Source organism: Callithrix jacchus, chromosome 2 (assembly GCF_049354715.1).
Source record: "Callithrix jacchus isolate 240 chromosome 2, calJac240_pri, whole genome shotgun sequence".
Classification (NCBI taxonomy): Eukaryota; Metazoa; Chordata; class Mammalia; order Primates; family Cebidae; genus Callithrix; species Callithrix jacchus.
The window spans coordinates 116,311,816-116,332,500 of record NC_133503.1 but is presented as its reverse complement, the minus strand read 5'-3'; the positions used below and the strand labels follow the sequence as shown (position 1 = coordinate 116,332,500).

The 20,685-nt window shown below is 34.0% G+C and overlaps 1 protein-coding gene across 12 annotated transcripts in view; it reads right to left on the bottom strand.

Annotated features, from left to right (window-relative positions):
• KIAA0825 (KIAA0825 ortholog) overlaps positions 1 to 20,685 on the bottom strand; it is a 451,052-nt gene that overhangs the window by 158,423 nt on the left and 271,944 nt on the right. For 2 of the 12 annotated variants that reach the window (XM_054252587.2, XM_078365160.1), the window contains one exon: positions 15,461 to 16,697. The exons of the other annotated variants lie outside the window; for them this stretch is intronic. In XM_054252587.2, the coding sequence (XP_054108562.1) occupies positions 16,598 to 16,697 (100 nt within the window). In that variant the 3' untranslated portion in view covers positions 15,461 to 16,597. Of the gene's footprint in view, positions 1 to 15,460; positions 16,698 to 20,685 lie in introns of those variants that run through there. 12 annotated transcript variants of the gene reach the window in all.

The window sequence follows — 20,685 nt, the reverse complement described above, 5'->3', positions numbered from 1 at the left end:
TTTACTTTTTGATATTAACTGGCAATGGTGCTACTTTAATTTTGAGTTAAGCCAGTCAAAACAATAAAACCAAGCAAATCCATGTGTATTTTGGGTTTGTTCAAAGAAAATTGATCTTATTCAAGTTTTAGAATGTCGGCATACAAAATAATGAACAAAGAGGTTAAATTAAATCCAAATGGTAATAAGTGTCTGTAGTACATGCCATCTCATGTTATATATGGCTTTTACATTTATAATTTTTTAAAGTTTGTGTTTAAAGCAAAAAGATAGAAAAAAGTTAAATCTAAGATATTAGTAGTTATGAATTTCTCTACTTTTACTACTACTTTAAATAACAATTTTACTATGGCCTAAATAAAATATGAGTATTAAAAGTTCTAGTCTATGTTATGCTACTAAATCACCTGATATGTTACTTTTTTCCTCAAAAACTGAAGTATAATATTTTCTAAAATACCAAAAAAAAAAAAAACAGTATATGAAAAACTGCAGGGGACTAGTGAAAAGTATCTCAGCTTCTATTGGTAAGTGAACATTTCTCCCCTTAACTATATTTCCAATCTATTTAATAAAAAATCCACAGTGAAGACAGTAAATCCAAATCTACTTCAGAGTTCATATTGATGGCTGTGGCCTCCTGAAGTTCTCCAGAAGGTGAGGACATACTTTGGAGGTCCAGGTATGAACCTCACCCCATCTGGCTGTCCTGAGAGTCATATATTGATAGAAACAATCCACTCTAAGCCAGGCGTGGTGGCTCATGCCTGTAATCCAAGCACTTTGGAGGCCAAGGTGGGCCAATCACCTGAGGTTGGGAGTTCAAGAAGCAGTCCACTCTTAATCAGGAGGATGTATCTTCCTCATCCAGGCATTAATTGTTCATCTTCATTGGGGCAGTATGCCTTTGCATTCTTTCAGAGTGATTAAATGCAATTTTTAAAATTTATTTTATTGTTTATTTAATTACAAAGGTAATTCATACTTATGCACAAAAACCAAACAATACTGAAAATGTCCCTTTATCTCCAAAGCTAACCACCTATGTTAAATGAACCACTAGCTATTGGTTATACATACTTTCAGACCTCTAATCAAAGCCATTTTTGAAAGTATAGGGTTTCATTTACCTTCCACCTTATGACCCTTAATGATGAGTGATATGAGAAAGAGGGAAAGGAAAGCAGGAAAGTCTTCCTGTTTCTTTTTCCTATGTGTAAATTAGATAGTAAGACATGAGGAAGAACACTCACGTTTCATCTCTCGCTCATCAAGTCACAACACTCAAGTGGTAAGGGAGTGAATCCAGGTGGTTTCTCTCCCACCACTATCGAAACCATCTAAATTCCTGGAAGTCACAACCCTCAATATATTCCTGGTCTTCCAAGGTCTGAGCCATTTCCCTGATGGAACTAACTCTCCAAAAGTGATGTTACATATGACTCACCAGAGTACCATATTACCATGCTCAGTTGAAAAAAAGAAAGCCCTGCCTTTCAGTGTTTAAAATATTTTGAAAATACAAAGCATGATGATGCCAGTTTCTTTTCTTGCTCAGCACTGAACAGATCTACTCCAAACACAGAGTGGCTCATTGACTTTGGCGCTGAAGGCTTAAATCAGCTCCATAAGTGTCCAGCAAGCCAAAATGAAAGCTAAACACACATTGTTACTGAAGCCTATGCTGCATTTCACAACTCCAGGGCTATAACTTAAAGACAATTTACCTCAGAAAATATAAGGCAGCACAGGGCAGTGGCAAAAGACCTAGATTTGGAATCAGAATGACAGGGTCAGACATTTCTCACTAGCACCCAGACCTTAAATGACCTCCCTGAGCCATAACGTCTTAATCTATAAAACAGGGATCATGATATCAGCCCTTCTCCTAGGGTTACTGTGCAGTGAAAATGAGGTAAATGCGAATGTGCTTTAAAATATATATAGATGCATTTAAACCCTATATTCACTATAGTTTTAAATGAAAATCAAACCTATTGATTTTATAAATTATATTTTCCATAAAAATATTTAAATTTATATGAATCGAGTGTGGATAACTAATTTAATCTTACAATGCATTGTGTTAAAATCTGAAACATTAATGTTTAAAACCGTATTACTTTTTTATAAAAACGGTTTGCCTTTTATAAAATATTTAACTTAAAAAAACAAATGCCCAATTCCTATATACCATTTTTTTTTTTCTGGAATATGCTTTTAAATTCATTATTTAAAAAGTTAAAATGATTTAAGAGAGAATATGTCAAAGGCAAAAATTAAAGATCTATAATTCAAAAAGTTAAAATTAATAAAACAATTTAAGAGCAATATAAAATAGTTTATTTCAGTGTAAATGTCTAGTTTGCACATTTCAGAAAATTTAAATGTAGACTCATTAGTAGTTATGTCTAGTACAGATTATTATATATAAGCATTTATAGGTATATATATATGTATATTTGATAGACATAAAATTAGGCAAGATGGCTATAAATACACAAAACCATTCTTCAATTGTAGTGGAGAAAAAAAGTCACCCGACTCATAATTTACTGTGGAGATTGGTAGCCACATATGGAAAATAATTTCCTGTGGAAAATGCATGTCTGTCCGCGCTAAAGACAGACTGGTGACCCCATGCTTCCACCAATTATTGAAGAGTGGGAAAGGGTGGGTGGTACAATGGTCTGAGCTCTGAGAGGAGAGAACAGATGCAAATTTATTTACTTTTACAGGAAAAAAAATGGACTCAATAGGTCAGGAACAGGAACAAAGAGTAAAGGCTAATACTAAATTTGCTATTTTCTGCTACGTAGTAAAAGATCAATAATTATTAGCCAAAATAACATTGCATAGAAGAACTAAGCAAGCTGGGATCTTCAGGAAGTTGGAAGAAGTTGAGGAACTAAGACAGGACCAGGAATGTTGGCACTGTGGCAGGAGCAATAGATAGAAAGAGGAGAGAGCCTGAAGAGGAGTCTTTTCTTCTTAATACTAACCCTCCTTGTCCCCACAAAGATTGTCCTGGGTCAGCCCTAAACTAACACCAGGGCAAAGTGAGAAGCACCACGAGAAATCAGTGGGTGAGGAAGGTATATTTCTATAGATGATAGATAGCACCAGGCTTGATACTGATGAGAGATTAAAGGAAAGGAAATAAGTGCAAGTGTGGTGACTGAAAAGGACAGGGATGTCTGAAGCCATGCGCCGGCTGTAAACATTTGTGATTGAAGTGACAAGTGACTCAAAGGAGACAAATAGTGTTCCTTTATCACTGTCTCTCTTCCTAAGAGCCTCACTTGGCTCTCAGGACACCATATTTTGCTAGTTTTTCTCCTACTTCAGTGGCCGCTCTCAGTCTTCTAACTGCATCCGCCTCTTCCCAACTTCTAAATGTTGGAGTACTCTAGGCCTCAAATCTCAGTCCAGGATGATTTTAATCAGGTCCATCATGGCTTGTGTATACCATATACATGCTGATTATACCCCACTAATTACAACCTCAATCTTTCCTGAGTCCCCTATTACTGCATCCAGCTCCTGTTATTCCTAGATGTCTTAAAGCACTGTCAAACATAGTATCTTCAAAAGACAATTCTTGATTTTTTTTCCCCAAAACTTGATTCTCTCCCAGGTGTCCTCATCTCACTCATCATACCCTCATTCATATAGCCTGGGAGACCCTTGATTTGTTTCTTTCACATCTCACATCTATCAACAATCCTTCGAGTTCTGTTTTTCATATTGTTTAACTCAGGATCTTCGAAATAGATGCCAAGGTCCAACCCCTTTTTACCACCTCCATCAACTTAATTCCAACTTTTCAAATTCCACTCTTTCTACCCTTAGAGTCTATGCTTCTTATAGCAGTCAAACAGTATTTTTTTGTTTTTTTTGAGATGGAGTTTCGCTCTTGTTACCCAGGCTGGAGTGCAATGGCACGATCTTGGCTCACCGCAACCTCTGTCTCCTGGTTTCAGGCAATTCTCCTGCCTCAGCCTCCTGAGTAGCTGGGATTACAGGCATGCACCATCATGCCCAGCTAATTTTTTGTATTTTTAGTAGAGACGGGGTTTCACCATGTTGACCAGGATGGTCTCGATCTCTTAACCTCATGATCCACCCACCTCGGCCTCCCAAAGTGCTGGGATTACAGGCTTGAGCCACCGCGCCCAGCCAGTATTTTTAAAGTATAAGTCAGACCCACCACCCACCACTTGCTATTACACAAAATCAGTCTACCACACAATCTGGTCTCTGGTTACCTCTCCAACCTCCTCTCCTTTCTCTCTCCCCTTACTTATTTAGCTCCATTCATAAGGGTATTCTTGTTCTTCCTGGACTATGTGAAGCTTGTTTCTGACTCTGAACAGAATAGCATATGCTATTCCCTCTGCCTAATGTGCTTGTCCCCAGAAATTTCCATGGCTTGATCCTTCAGATCACGCAAATATTTTCTTATATATGTCATCCCTGGTTTTCCTACTTTCAAAAGCACCTGCCCTCATATCTGTATATGCTATACTTCATAGCCTTTATTACTACTTGACATTTTGTTACCTTTTTATTGATACATATTTCTACATATTTATGGGGTACACGTGATATTTTGTTGCATGCATAGAATGTCTAATGATCAAGTTAGGGTGTTTAGGGTATGCATTGCTTCTAGTATTTATCATTGCTATGTGTTATGAACATTGCAGGTCCTCTCTTCTAGGTATTTGGAAACATATGATACACTGTTGTTAACTACTGTCAAACTGCTGTGCTATCGAACACTAGAACTTAAATCCTCTAAGTGTATGTTTGTACCCACTGACCACCTCTCTTCATCCCCTACTCACCACCACCCCACACCCCTGCACTTCCCACACCCTTCCCAGCTTCTGGTATCTATTATTCTAGTCTACAACTCCATGACATCAACATTATGTTACATATTTATTCATTGGTTTATTGTCTGCTCTCCATGGAATGTAAACTTTATGAAGGTAAAGGATTTTATCCAACTTGCTGTCTATCTACTCTTCTACGACCTTAAATGGTTGTGACCCAAAATAGGTACTCAGTGTATATATGTTAATTGTTCATTCAGATACCCCAAATCTTTCGTTATTTACAGTGGAAAAATATTGGTTACTTATACTGACATACACAAATCATATTTTACAAAAGAAAAATGCTACTTTAATCCTTCTTTCAGAATATAATTTGCGCAATTTTTTGGAATAATTTTCTAAACCAGACTGACTTTCAAAAGCAATTAAGTCTTTTAAAAGTACATACTTTCTAGAATTACATTATAGGAGAGGAGAAAATGAAAAGGCTGACAACTTCTTTACTCTTATATTTTTAAAATGTGTTCTGAGATTTAAGAAGTAGTTATGTAACTTTTCCTAGTGAGATTTTGTTAAATATTTTACCATTTGACAGTTTGTGTCACAGTTTTTCATGCCGTATCTAGAATTATGAATCAAACTATAAATGGCCTACTACTATGATCTAAAGTAAAAATTCCAAGGGTAAGGAGGTTATTTATTTTAATGGGTTAAATACCCCAAGGTCATTAGCTATCTAGGAGACGTACTTTTGCACAAATACTAAAAAGCCCTTTGAGAAGTACAAAATTGTTTGATTTTATTCATTTGTCATATACTCAAAGTGAGTAGCTATCAATAAAAATATCTTTAAAATATATAAATATCACTACTAAAATAACTGATGTCTATAAAGTGATTACACTGGGCCAGCTATTGTTCGAAGTCTTAAGTTGATAAATCATCTGATCTTTGAAACAACCTTGCAAAGTAGCTCCATTTCACATATAAGAAAATTGAGGCACTGAAAGGTAGGCTGTCCAAGATCACAGCCAGACGATAGTAGAGCTGAGATTTGAGTCTAAGCAAAGCATGTAAACTTAACCACTATGAAATTATACCATTTGCAGTTTGTTCCATGATTCTTCCAGCAAACTGTATTTTAGTTAGTAAAACACAGTTTTCATATGCAACAGATTATCAATGATGGGAAAATTTTCCTAATACTGTACACTGAGGGCAGCTAATCACCCTTGGTTCTGAAAAGGTTGGTCATAGTAAACAGTTTATTAACACATTGCCCATCTTCCACTTGTCTTCTATTCTTTAAAGGTACATTTGTTAAAATCATATTTAACAGAAAATACATTTTAATTAGTGATGTGAAGGTATAGAATTTGTAGAAGAGCAAAACTTAATCATAGACAATTAAATTACAAATTATTGTGACATAAAATTTCATTTTAAATGTATCCCTACTCTGAATTCCAAAAAATATTTATGTAGTAAGAGCATCATACTACATAAATATTATCTTAAATTGGCTTTTAACAATTTTAACACATCAAAGCCACACAAAAATTTCAAGAGGCATGTTAATGATGAATCCTGTCTTTAGGGTCTTTAAAACGAAATGTTTGTTAGCATTTTACCTGATAGCGAACAACTTTCTGAGATCATTCTCATTGTAAAGTAGAAACCAAAGAGATCAAAAAATCGTTTGGACTTTAAAACTCTTTTTAGCACAGAATAATACAGGTGTACTAAACCACATTAGACATTGACTTCGTTCCCATATAGTTTTTAGTAGCTTAAATTTCTGTGTCATGGATATGTCCTTCTTTTTAGGTAAATAACCTAAAAAGACAAATAAATAATAGCCTGCAATAGGGTAAAGGGTGCCCAGACTAAATCAGGGTTACTCATACATAATCTAACTGCCAAGCAGGGCCAACATCCATTAAACATATACAGTAATAATTTTTAAATCACTATAAACACCCTGTATGTTAGATTGTTCAACACTGCGTTCTACAGGCATGCCTTGCACTCCAGCTGTAGCAGTAAAATTACTGAAACTGTAATTCTCTTAATATTTAAATAATACATTAAAATTTAATTTTCAGCACCTGGAAGAATCTGTTTGTGTGCCAGCAAATGAGGTAGCTGGGCCTGGAGCTCCTATACATATGGGACTCAAAAACAACCCATCACAAATAATTACTAAGCTAGAGCAGCTGTAGTCACCACTGTAATAATTTAAAAATCAGGTCAAAGTTGCTGGAATTCTTTTCCATTTTCAAGATACCTTGCACATAAATTCTGTGATGCTTATCCTTTTCTATTTCCCACATTTTATAAATTATTAATTTTTATTGATAATCATAGATTGAGGTAGAAAGGACAGCAAGGGCATTCTGTGAACTTTTTCTTTTGTTTAAGTTGGGCATATTAAAATAAATTAAGCTCCTGATTCCTTAAGTTTTTAAAATGCCTTATGCGAATGTGCCAATGCAAAAGCATATGCATTTGTTACATCTGTTTACGGTCAGGATTACTGAGTCTGTGAATAAACAAAACTAAGGCCTATTTACTGCTCTATGCATATGACTTTCCAACACACATTATGTGTGTATAATATGAGTCTAAATAGAGATACACTCGCATACATCATTAACAAAATACTCTTTAATGTCTCCTCTCTATGTTGGTTTTTTTTTTTTTTTTTTTGGTCAAATCATGATGCCATCTGGTTCATGTTCGAAAGAAAAATACAAAAGTTACAAGTTTTTCATTTATTAAAGTAGAACAAATTACTGAGGGATGAGACTAGTGAAGATTCAAAACATTTTGTATATTTTCACATCTACAAAAATAAAACCTTTTGAAAGGGTGTCTTATATAGAGACAATTCCTAAGTTCACAACCCTATCTGGAACTGGGTAAGTGTTATGTCTCTTCAATCTCTCAGCATTCCTTATCTACTTACTGAGAAACAAAAAACTCGAAAGAGTGAGAGACATTCAGGATTTTTTTTCAATCGCTTTAGTGAGATTTACATTGCTTTTCCCAAAAGCTCCAGACCCCCCAAAAAAAAAATTAATTTGAGAAGTGTATTCAGGACAAGAATGGCAATGACAAGACACTCCGTTTAAATAGAAACTTTAATTGCTTTGAGTTAATTTTGGATTTCCAATCAGATTCTTGGATATGGGAAAACGTCTGTTTTTAGAAAGAATCTAATGGTATCCTACACCTGATATTTAGAAAGAAAATAAATTAAGGTATTTTGTTGGCGGGAAAGATGGAGATTAGGGAATAGGGAAAAAATGTACCAAGAATTTATACACTATTACCTTCAATCATTTTGATGCAAGTCATTCATACCACCACCATGCTAACAAGACATCCAATTTACTAAACAATGAATACTGAAAATACATTTAAAAGGTACAAATGACTGTCCAAAGAATGACACTGAAAAATATTAAGTAACAGCTCTACCTCAAGATAAGCCTCACCATTAAAGAGTTTTAATGAAGAGAGCCTTCAAAGGCTAAATCAGGAGGCATTGATTAGATTGCCTCCAACTTTGTGTTTTGACACCTTCGTCTTTCGTGGCATTATATTGTCTCTGTGCATCTTACAAAGGAAGCATTTTACTAGGCCCACACAAGAACAGGAGACAGCAATGCTTATAAAAGAGACTGTCAAGGGTGTGAGCCAAAATGGGTCTCATTTGGATTTCAAGTGAAGAAAACTCCTAATGCATTTCATTACAATGTATGCGAACCTCTGAAAAGAAGGATGGATTGGGATTCTCATCCCTATTAATTTATTGAAATGGATTCAGTTTTTTCTTGTATATCAAGAGAGACCATGTGTTTCAAGCAAGGTAACAATATTATAGTTCCAATAACCAAATATGCTATGATTCCGTACACCCTTCTGTGAGATAAAAAGGATGCAATTTTCTTGATAATTGGGATTTGAGTTTAAAAATAAATCCTACAATAGCATGACAACAAATAAATATTCTTTGTTACTATCAGTTTTAAAGATACGATAAAGCTGCTACACAACAGCGGAATTGATTCAGTCTTTGTTACCAGAGCGGATTTTTTTACCAACTGAAATCTTATTTTCCCCTTACTACTGTCATTCATATATTGACTTTTTATTTCATTGGGAAATTATGTGTATGATATAATTAGGATAACATCAATGAAAGTCAAATTTTATTAGAAGATAATGAAAAGAGAATGAGACAAGGTCACAGGATTTTAAGCACTATATTGTAGTCTACCTATATACCTTTCTTCATAAGACTTCTAGTTAAAGGTACCTATTAGGTAATCATCATTTTAAAAAGGGTACCTATTAGGTAATTTCTGGTTTAAAAAGAAAGTCCTTATATTTGGCCGATTCTCTAAATTTATTAGAATAATACCTGCCATTAAAAAAAATCTGAACCCTAACTACAGAGAAATTCCATGATCTAATGCTCTTAGACATCCCAATAATTTCATAAATCTACAGGATTACAAATATAAGACATATGCTCTCATTGCTCTTTAACACCATTAACATTTAGAGATGACTGATTATGTTATACCAAAACATTCAGTGAATTCAAAGCTGATCTATTTTTTATGTAAATCAAACAACCTGCTAGTCAAATTAAAGGTTAAATATACATAAAATCTTAGAATAAAATACAGATAATCTTTCATATAGAACATGGACCTATGGAATACTCAAATGTAATAGGACCATGGATTCATAGGTTGCCTACTAATTAAATTCAGAAAAACAGCAGGAGAATGCCCTCCTTATGTTGTTATACATTTTATTCCAAGTGGGAATAATATAGCCACAGCTAAGTAGAATTTGAAATTGTGCCTAGAAAACACAATTGAAAATAAGTGTACATTTTCAAGCTTGAAAAGAACTCTCTATTAACAAATTTATATTCATTGTTTAAATTTTCCCATGGATGTGACTATAAAATTGGTGCAGAAAGAATACATATAAATCAAATATTCAGCATGTGCACATACATGTTGATGTATGTATGAACACATATACTCTTTAAGCAATAGAAAATTATATACAAAAGCTCTAACAGCAAATCTCAATTAACTTTAGTATATGATTACTTTTATAAAAAAGTTTATACAGTTCTCTGTAATACATACAATAGAGGAATTTTTGATGAATTGTAATTAAATTAGAATGATACATGCTTCTTGTTTATAACTTGACAGTTCTCGCATTCTCAAGCAGAGAATTACACACAAATATACAGCAGGTTACTTGTTGAATAATGTGTTTCAAGTACTTAAAATTACGGAGGGAGTCGCTGAAGATCTACATGTGAATATATATTTGGGCCCTAATTTTCATTACACCATTCCTTCAACTGAAGATATTTTATGATCTACTTACAAAGAAGTTAATATCAGAGTTTTTTCAGGACATAACAAAGGTAATAATACTACCTTTATGATATAAATTTTATGACATTATGAATAAAACTGACAAGTATAAAATTTGATCCACAAAATAAGTGATATACTTATGTTAATTCACCTTTTTAAAGATATTATGTGTTGCTCCATTTTTTTGACAAGGCTTCCATTCATACTAGAGACATGTTGAAAAACACTATATTTTCTCTCAATAAGGAAAATCACTTTACCCACTATCATGCTTGTTCTGTCTCAATAAAAAATCAATCATCAAATGCTTGCTTCCAAGTTTCACTTGTTAAACTGCCAATTTATGCATACAGTTTGGCTCAGCAGAAATTCACTCAGCAGCATTTCTTTCATTATTATAATTTTGTTCATCTCATAAAATGCTTTAAACTTAGGAGGTAGGGGGAGTTATGAAAGTTTACAAGTGCTTCTACGAAGCATTTAATGTGATAGCTAAAGTATAGTGGTAAGATATACTTCCAAACCATCATTTTTAAAGAAAAAGAAAAACTATATCGTTTCTGTGGTTTTTCAAAGTAATAAAGGCCTGATTGATCTCATAGACTAAGGCAATTGAATCGGTTGTCTAAATGGTAGTAACGTCAATGTCAGATATGTGGTTATCTTTTCATTTTGGCCCATTCTTGAATGTAAAAATCAGATGTTTGAAGGACATTTCACTGACCTGTTATGGCCTCTGCAACTCTCAAACACAATGCTAGTATTCCTTATATAGTGCCACATTTTGGATAAAACCCGCTTCATCAATGATGCCTTTGCGACATCTGGCGGTCCTTAGGATATATAAAAATTACTTTTTGTTTTTCCAAATCTATCAGTACTTGAAATTCCAGTCCAAAAGGCTTTGATACCCCCTAGCGGGGGCACAAAAGCACTCTGGCCTGTAAACTAGGATGTGGACTACCATGAATCCATATGGTGCAAAAGGTCACAAATCTTGAGATGTGGTGACATCATGACAATAAGACACTTTCTAGACAGAAGCTGACCCATTTTGAATATAAAAAGGACCCTGATCACATGTTCCCACACATTTAAAACTATAGAGAAAAAAGAATTATGCTAAGTGGTCTATACAGAAGCTGAACACTGGTGTTTGAGGGTACCTATAGTTCTCACACTTAAGGAATACTACATGGGGATTTACAGCAAAATTGCTTTAAATGATCTAAGAGCTCTGGTTTTTTATGTTATAAGTTAATGGTCAGTAAATGTTAATAAGGGGTGAGAGGTGGCTGAATGACAGGGTGCATGTTTCTATGTGGTCTTCAGTTCCTTTTTAAATTATTAATCCAGCCATACTGAAGCTTGTTCTACATGTTTCTGCCTTTATTTATATTTCCAGGAAAGCATAGAATATAAATACTGCTTTATGAAGAAGAAAAAAACTGTCCTTTAGATTTTTATTCTTATTCTATAGGCAATTCAATATGAAAAGGGGAAATAAAAACTCATTTCTATCTCTTCATCACCCTCTCTACTGGTATATTTGCTATCCACATTGAGAAATTGTGACTTTGCTGATTTTTTTGTTCAGTTCAAGAAAATTACATGTACTATACAGTTATATCTCATTTATTCCAAGTCCTGGCAAAGAGGCACACTTGAAAACAATAAAATCAAATTCAAATGTACTGCACTGGCTCCCTGTTTTCAATTTTCTTTGGAAATATTTGCCTGAAAACCTGTATCATTTTGGGTATGAACTAATACTTTCAAGAGGGTTTTTGGAGTAAAGAACTCATATTTTATAAATCTGACTTTTATAATCAACATTTAATATGTATGTCATCTCTGATTTTTTTCAAGTCATCAATAGTTTACAGGCAGTCATTGTAACAGATAATAGACTCACTTCTTCTCAATTATCTATTGTACATCTCATAAAATGCTTTAAACTTAGGAGGTAGGGGAGTTACGAAAGTTTACAAGTGCTTCTACAAAGCATTTAATGTGATAGCTATAGTGATAAGATGTATTTCCAGGCCATCATTTTTAAATAAAAAGAAAAACTATTTTGTGTCTGTGGTTTTTTAAAGTAATAAAGGCCTGATTGATCTCAATGACAAAAGCAATTGAAACAGTAACAAAATTTGTTGCAGTAAATACATATTGCTGTACTGCATTTAAAGGTATTTTTATGTTTCATAACTGAATCAATTTATAATATATAAATAACACATAAAATTAATCTTGCAGAAATATTTTCTAATTTATATGCAATTGTAAAAATGCATATTATAAAGTTCTCAGGTGTCTTCCATTAGTTACATACTGCTCTTATGGTGGCAATAAATTCCTTTGACAGTATTTATAGGCTAAAACTGGAAATAAATATAGATCTTTTAAATGATTCCACTTTCTCACCTTTAACAATACGGGATCATATAGAACAATAAAGTGAATAAAGATTGATATTGCATTCTCTTGTCATTGTTTAAAAGCAGATTGAGTGAATGAGAACATAGTGTGATATAAAAAAATAAGCATGTACTACTTTTAAAAAGAAATAATAACAGGAATAAAGTAATATCAATTTTCACTACATTTTTACTAATATTTTGGACTACAATAGGTGGATAAATAATAAAGTACCCATTATAATAAGATATATTGAATAAAATAATAACATTTAGTCAAATATCATTTCTTTGCTCCAAATGCACTTTGTATAATAAACATTACAAAGAAAGCTAGAAAAAAAAACTACAGCTATACCTTTGCAATTATTATAAGCCTTAAATCTTTTCAAATGTTAAAGGAATAATTTTTATGAAGAATAATAAGAAATATAAGTCCTCCTATTTAAAGTTAGGTATTAAAGTGTGTTTCAAATATGACTGCACATGTAGACATGAAGAAATAAATTCACATTTCTAAAGTAAATTTTATTGTTTTGTTAGGTCTGCCTTTTAGAAACAGATTTCTAGGTGATTATGGAGATATATGCAACTTCATGAGACCATACCAAGATTTGTCAAAATATATCCTGTCTTCAACTCTAAACCCAAAGAAATGGAAATTTTGCCACATTACCTCTGTATTTATTAAAGTTCTTTTGTTTTCTGAAGGTCATGTTGAGAGCAGCAAAAAGAGGAACAGACATAGAAAAAAATTTTAAACTGAGAAAATAAGATAGAAATAAACTAAAGATAAAAGATATAAGATATAAAAAGCATTGAAAGTGATCCAACATAAGCATAATTGGTGTCGCTAAAGAGAAGAACTAAGCAAATGAAATGGGAAAAATATCCAAAGATATAAATTAAGAAAACTTTCCAGAAATAATGTGAGACTTCAATATACAGATTGAAAGAACATAGCATTTCCTTGGGAAAATTAACACAGAATGATAAAAACAAAACATATGCTGGTGAGATAACTGATCTTCAAATTTAAATAATTCTTTGGCCTTTCTGGCAAAAATATCAAGTTGTAAATGTATGTAAATATAACATATTTTGAAATGTAGAGTTCTGGTTTTGTGGAAAATAGAGGAAGTCTACTGTAGTTGATTTCTCACATTGATAGAACTAAGAACACTAGACAAAATAAACAACAAAATTACTTAAGGACTATGAAAAGTAAATAATAGGCAAATTAGGAAGGGAAATCAAGACTTGAATAAAGACCAATCTAGTGGCAGTAAGTTCCTTAATTTTTTTCCCTCCTTTTTTTACTCCACAGTAGGTTGCATCACAGATTCTATAGCAGGCATATTATCATACGTAAAATAAGCCAGCACTAAAAGACAAATATCTCATGTTCTCACTTATATGTGGGAGCTGAAAATTTTGATTACATGGAGGTAAAGAGTAGAAAGATAGATAACAGATACTGGGTGAGTTCTGGAGACAGTGTAAGATGAAGACAACCAGGTTAAATGGTACAGACACATAGTAAAATAGAATAAATTAAATGTTTGATAGCCAAGTAGGGTGACTACTTAAAAATGTATTGTACTCTGGTGATGGACACCCTCAGTATCCTGATTTGATCACCATGCATCTATATATGTAACAAAATTCCTCCTACTCCATAAGACGCAATGTGGTAGTACTAAAAGGTGAAATGGACATAGAACAAGTAGATACAAAACTAGCAAGGATATAAAAAAGGTGAAAAATATCAACCAACATGACCTAACTCATATTTATAGACCAGGCCTCCCAATGGTAGCAGAAAACATTCATTTCAAGTGCACATATAACTGAGCCATATAACTGAGCCATATGCTGAGCCATATAACAAAATGTAACATATTTAGTTGAATTCAAATCATATAAAATATGTAGCCTGATCAAAACAGAATTGAAGTAGAAATCAGTAACAAGGATATCTGGAAAACTGTCACCAAGTACTCAAATATTAAGAATGTAAATAACCCATGGCTAACAGAGGAAGTCTCAAAGGCAATTCAAAATATTTTTAGTTACATAAAAATGAAAAACAACATATCAAAATGTGTGAGATGCTGTTAAACCAGTGCTAAAGGGAAATTTATGACATTAAATGCTTGAACTTGAAAAGAGAAAATGTCTAGGACCAATCATCTAGACTACAATATAAGAAATTAGAAAAAGCACAGCAAAATAAATAAATTAGGAAAAGAACAGAAATCAATAAAACTAAAAACAAAAAGTAGAGAAAAATCAAGGAAATAAAAAGCCAGTTCTTTGAAAAGCTTGATTAAATTGATCAGCCTCTACTGACTTTCTTCCCTCCCCTTCAAAAGAAAGAAAGAAGACACAGTTTACTACTATCAGAAATGAAATAAGGGGCCAAGCACTGTGGCTCACACCTGTAATCCCAGCACTTTGGGAAGCTGAGGTGGATGGATCATCTGAGGTCAGGAGTTTGAGACCAGCTGGCCAACATGGTGAAACCCCATCTCTACTAGAAATACAAAAACTAAACAGACGTGGTGGTGGGCTCCTGTAATCCCAGCTACTCAGGAGGCTGAGGCAAGAGAATCACTTGAACCTGTGAGGCAGAGGTTGCAGTGAGCCAAGTTCATGCTATTGCATTCCAGCCTGGGTGACAAAGTGAGAGAATCTGTCAAAAAGAAAAAAGAAAAAAAGAAAGCAAGAGGAAGGAAGGAAGGGAGGGAGACCATTATAGACTCTAGAAGCATTAAAGGGATAATAAAGGACTACTACTTTTTATGAAAAACTCTGTGCACATCAATTTGACCATTAAGATAAAATGAACCAATTCCTTGAAACATATCATTCAAGAAGTAATAGATAACAAGAATAGGCTTATAGCTCTTAGAGAAAATTAATTCATAGTTTAAAATCTTTCAGAAAGAAAACTTTAGGCCCAGATGGATTCACTGGTAAATTATTCAAAGCATCTAAAGTAGGAATAATATCATTTCTATGTAATCTCTTTCTGGAAACTGAAGAAGAAACAATTTACTCTGCAAACTCTGCTTTACCTGAATACTAAAACCAGACAAAGACATTATAAGAAAGCTACACACAAGTATCTTTCATGAACATCAACAGAAAAATTCTCAACAAACTATTAACAAATGAATCAAGTGGAGCTTATCCCAGGAATACAAGCACAGTTCAACACTGGAAAATCAATTAATATAACTCATTATATTAACAAGTGAAAAAAGAAAAATTACTAATGCTTATCAATTGATGCAGAAAAATAACTTGACACAATTCAACATCAATTCATTAAAAACAATAAACACACACAGAAAATCAGAAATACAGCCAGGTGTGGTGGCTCATTCCTATAATCCCAACACTATGGGAGGCTAACGCAGGTGGATCACCTGAGGTCAGGAGTTCAAGACCAGCCTGGTCAACATGGCGAAACCTTGTCTCTACTAAAAATACAAAAATTAGCTGGGTACTGTGGCATTTGCCTGTAATTCCAGCTAGTTGGGAGGCTGAGACAGGAGAATCACTTGAATCAGGGAGGCAGAGGTTGCAGTGAGCTAAGATCATGCCACTGCATTCCAACCTGAGTGAAAGAGTGAGACTCCATCTCAAAAAAAAGAAAAGAAAAAAAGAAAAAGAAAATCAGAAACAGAAGAAACTTTCATTCTTTTTAAATTATACTTTAAGTTCTGGGATACATGTGCGAGAATGTACAGTTTGGTACATAGGTATACATGTGCCATGGTGGCTTGCTGCACCCATCAACCTGCCATCTACATTAGGTATTTCTCCTAATGCTATCCCTTCCCTGGCCCCCCAACCACCAACAGGCCCTAGTGTATGATGTTCCCCTCCCTGTGCCCACATGTTCTCATTGTTCAACTCCCACTATGGTGAGAACATGCAGTGTTTGGTTTTCTGTTCCTGCATTAGTTTGCTGAGAATGATGGTTTCCAGCTTCATCCATGTCCCTGCAAAGGACAAGAACTCATTATTATTTATGACTGCATAGTATTCCATGGTGTATTTGTACCAAATTTTCTTTATCCAGTCTATCATTGATAGGCATTTGGGTTGGTTCCAAGTCTTTGCTATTGTGAATAGTGCTGCAATAAACATAATGTGTGCCTATGTGTTTATAGTAGAATGATTTATAATCCTTAGGGTATATACCAAGTAATGGGATTGCTGGGTCAAATGGTATTTCTAGTTCTAAATCCTTGCAGAATTGCCACACTGTCTTCCACCTTCCACAATGGTTGACCTAAGGTACGCTCCCACGCACAGTGTGAAAGCATTCCTATTTCTCCACATCCTCATTAGCATCTGTTGTTTCCTGACTTTTTAATGACTTTTATTCTAACTGGTGTGAGATGGTATCTTATTGTGGTCTTTATTTGAATTTCTCTAATGACCAGTGATGATGAGCTTTTTTTGATGTGTTTTTTGGCCACATAAATTCCTCCTTTTAAGAAGTGTCTGTTCATATCTTTCGTCCACTTTTTGATGGGGCTGTTTGTTTCTTTTTTTGTAATTTGTTTAAGTTCCTAGTAGATTCTGGATATTAGCCCTTTGTTAGATGGATAGATTGCAAAAATGTTCTCCCATTCTGTAGGCTGCCTGTTTACTATGATGATAGCGTCTTGCAGAAGCTCTTTAGTTTAATTAGATCCTATTTCTCAGTTTTGGCTTTTGTTGTCATTGCTTTTGGTGTTTTAGTCATAAAGTCTTTGCCCATGCCTGTGTCCTGAATGGAACTGTTAGGGTTTCTTCTAGGGTTTTTATGGTTTTAGATGTTATGTTTAAATTTTTAATCCATTTTGAGTTAATTTTTGTATAAGGTGTAAGGAAGAGTTTCATTTTCAGTTTTCTGCATATAACTAGCCAGTTTTCCCAAAACCATTGATTAAATAGGGGATCCTTTCCCCATTGCTCATTTTTTGTCAAGGATCAGATGGTTATAGATGTGTGGTTTTATATCTGAGGCCTCTGTTCTGTTCCACTGGTCTATGTATCTGTTTTGGTATGAGTATTGCTTGTTTTTGTCAGGTTTGTTGAAGATCAGATGGTTGTAGATGTGTGGTGTTATTTCTGAGGCCTCTGTTATGTTCCATTGGTCTATATATCTGTTTTGGTACCAGTAGCATGCTGTTTTCGTTACTGTAGCCTTGGAGTATAGTTTGAAGTAAGGCAGCATGATGCCTCCAGCTTTGTTCTTTTTGCTTAGGATTATCTTGACTATACAGGCTCTTTTTTGGTTTTTAAGCTGATAAGCAAAGTCTCAGGATACAAATTCAATCTGCAAAAATCACAAGCTTTCCTATACACCAATAATAGAGAGCCAAATCATGAGTGAACTCCCATTCACAATTGCTACAAAGAGAATAAAATACCTAGGAATACAGCTAACAAGGGATGTAGGACCTCTTCAAGAACTACAAGCCACTGCTCAAGGAAATAAGGAGAACACAAACAAATGAAAAAACATTCCACATTCATGGATAGGAAGAATCAATATTGTGAAAATGGCCATACCGCCTAAAGTATTTCCATCAAGCTACCATTGACTTTCTTCACAGAATTAGAAGGAACTTTCTTAACCTCATAATGTGCATCAACAAAAAAATTACTATTAACAATAACAGTTAATGGTGAAAGACTGAATGCTTTTTAACATCAGGAATAAAAAAAGTTGTCTGCCTTCACTGCTCCTGTTCAACAGGACCTTATAGAAGGTCTCAGCCAGTGCAGTTAGGCAAGTAAAAGACATAAATGGCATAAATAGTTTAAAGGAAAAACAGCAATATCTATTTGTAGGTGACATAATTGCCTATGCAAAACATATCACACTGTTCAACAAAATCAGTCCAAAATAGTTATGTTAAACACTGGTTACCTTCCAGTAAACAAATTCCCTATTGGTCCCAGAAGGAAAAAAAATAGAATAAAAAAGACAATCTACTTTTTGTTTGTTTTGAGACAGAGTCTTGCTCTGTCACCCAGGCTGGAGTGCAGTGGTGCAATCTCAGCTCACTGCAACCTCCACCTCTCGGGTTCAAATGATTCTTCGGCCTCAGCCTCCTAAGTAGCTAGGACTACAGGTGTGCTCCATCATGTCCGGCTAATTTTTTGTATTTTTAGTAGAGATGCGGTTTCACCATGTTGGCCAGGCTGGTATTGAACTCCCGGACCTCAAGCAATCCACCTGCATTGGCCTCCCAAAGTGCTAGGATTACAAACGTGAGTCACCGTGCCTGGCCACAAACTACTCTTTAAAGTCTAGCTTTTCTATCATGGTAATTAATGGAAAGTCACTCTCCATTTGGTGAGATTTTCGAACTCAGAAGAGCAACACCGCTTTAATGTTGGCATATAATTCTGTTTAAAATACAGGATTCTACCTCACAGAAAACAGAAATAATATCATGATACACCAAATTATGATGCTGTAACAAACAACTTCTCTCAGGGATTTACACAGTTGTTAAACTGAATAAAACCGGATTTGTTCTGCTCATTTGTCAATTCCAGAATGAATTCTATACTTACAACTATTGCAGATTTTTAATGTGTTTTAATATCTGGCTGTTCAATTACCCCCTCATAACTTACCTTCTAATATAAAAATGGCTATTATTATTTACTCTTCAATATGAATTTAGAATCAGTCAAGTTTCTCATTTCACTGTCCCCCAAAATTCACTAGGGGTTTGGATAGAAACTGCAGTAAAACTAGAAATTAAGTTTGGAAAAATAACATCTTTATGATATTCAATTTTCCTACTTTGGAGCATGCTACATGTCTTCATTTATTATCGTTTGTTTGAGTCCAATCTTACATTTTTGTTAAATAGATTATGTATATTTCTCATAGAGCATACCAAGTGATCTTGAATTAGTGATGTTACTGTTACTTCTCATATTTTCAGTGTATTGCCACCATATGGAGAAAATATAAATTTTGTACAATTATTTTTAAACTGGCTTTATAACTGATCTCTCAATAATTTTAACAGCTTCTCACATTAATTTTATAAGTAAAAATATCATATTGAAAATAATTATCATAGTATATCATTTTCTCCCCAAATTATACTACTTACACATATTTCCTTTCTTACCATAACAGTTAAAACCTAAATAATAATAAGTAATAATTGATTGTATCAAGCATATATCCTATTCCCATTTTAAGAGTCTTATTGTATTGATTATGATGAAAACTATTAGGTCTAGATTAAGTTAAAAGAATATCCATCTCAGTTTTAGTTAACTAACAATTGTTATCAGGAATTATATTAATATTATTGAATGCCTTATTATCACTTACTAAAATTATCACATGGCTTTTAAATTTTACCCTGCCATATTCCCGTAATATTTTAAATAATCATTAACTTCCTAGGATAAAGCTAAGTTAATTGCATTCCATCGTTCCATAGTGTTCTACTAAAATTGATTTGCTCATATTTTGCTTAGTATTTCTCATTTATAATTTTCTACAGTTTTCTGGAGGCTTATCTTCATTAGGATTTAGTGTCAAGGTTACATTGGTTTAATAAAATCATTGCTCAGCAGGGCACAGTGGCTCACACCTGTAATCCCAGCACTTAGTGAGGCTGAGGTGGGTGGACTACCTGAGGTGAGGAGTTCAAGACCAGCCTAGCCAACATGATGAAACCAATCTTTACTAAAAATACAAAAATTAGCCAAGCATCATGGCAGCACCTGTAGTCCAAGCTCTTTGGGAGGCTGAGGCAGGAGAATCTCTTGAACCCGGGAGGCAGAGGTTGCAGTGAACCGAGATGGCACCAATGCACTCTGGCCTAAGTGACAGAGACTCAGTCTCAAAAAAAAAAAAATCATTTGGTAGATTTCTTTCTCTATTCTCAGAAAAAATAATATAATATAAGACTTATTATTCTTTGGAGGTTTAGGACTAACCCATAAAAATCACCT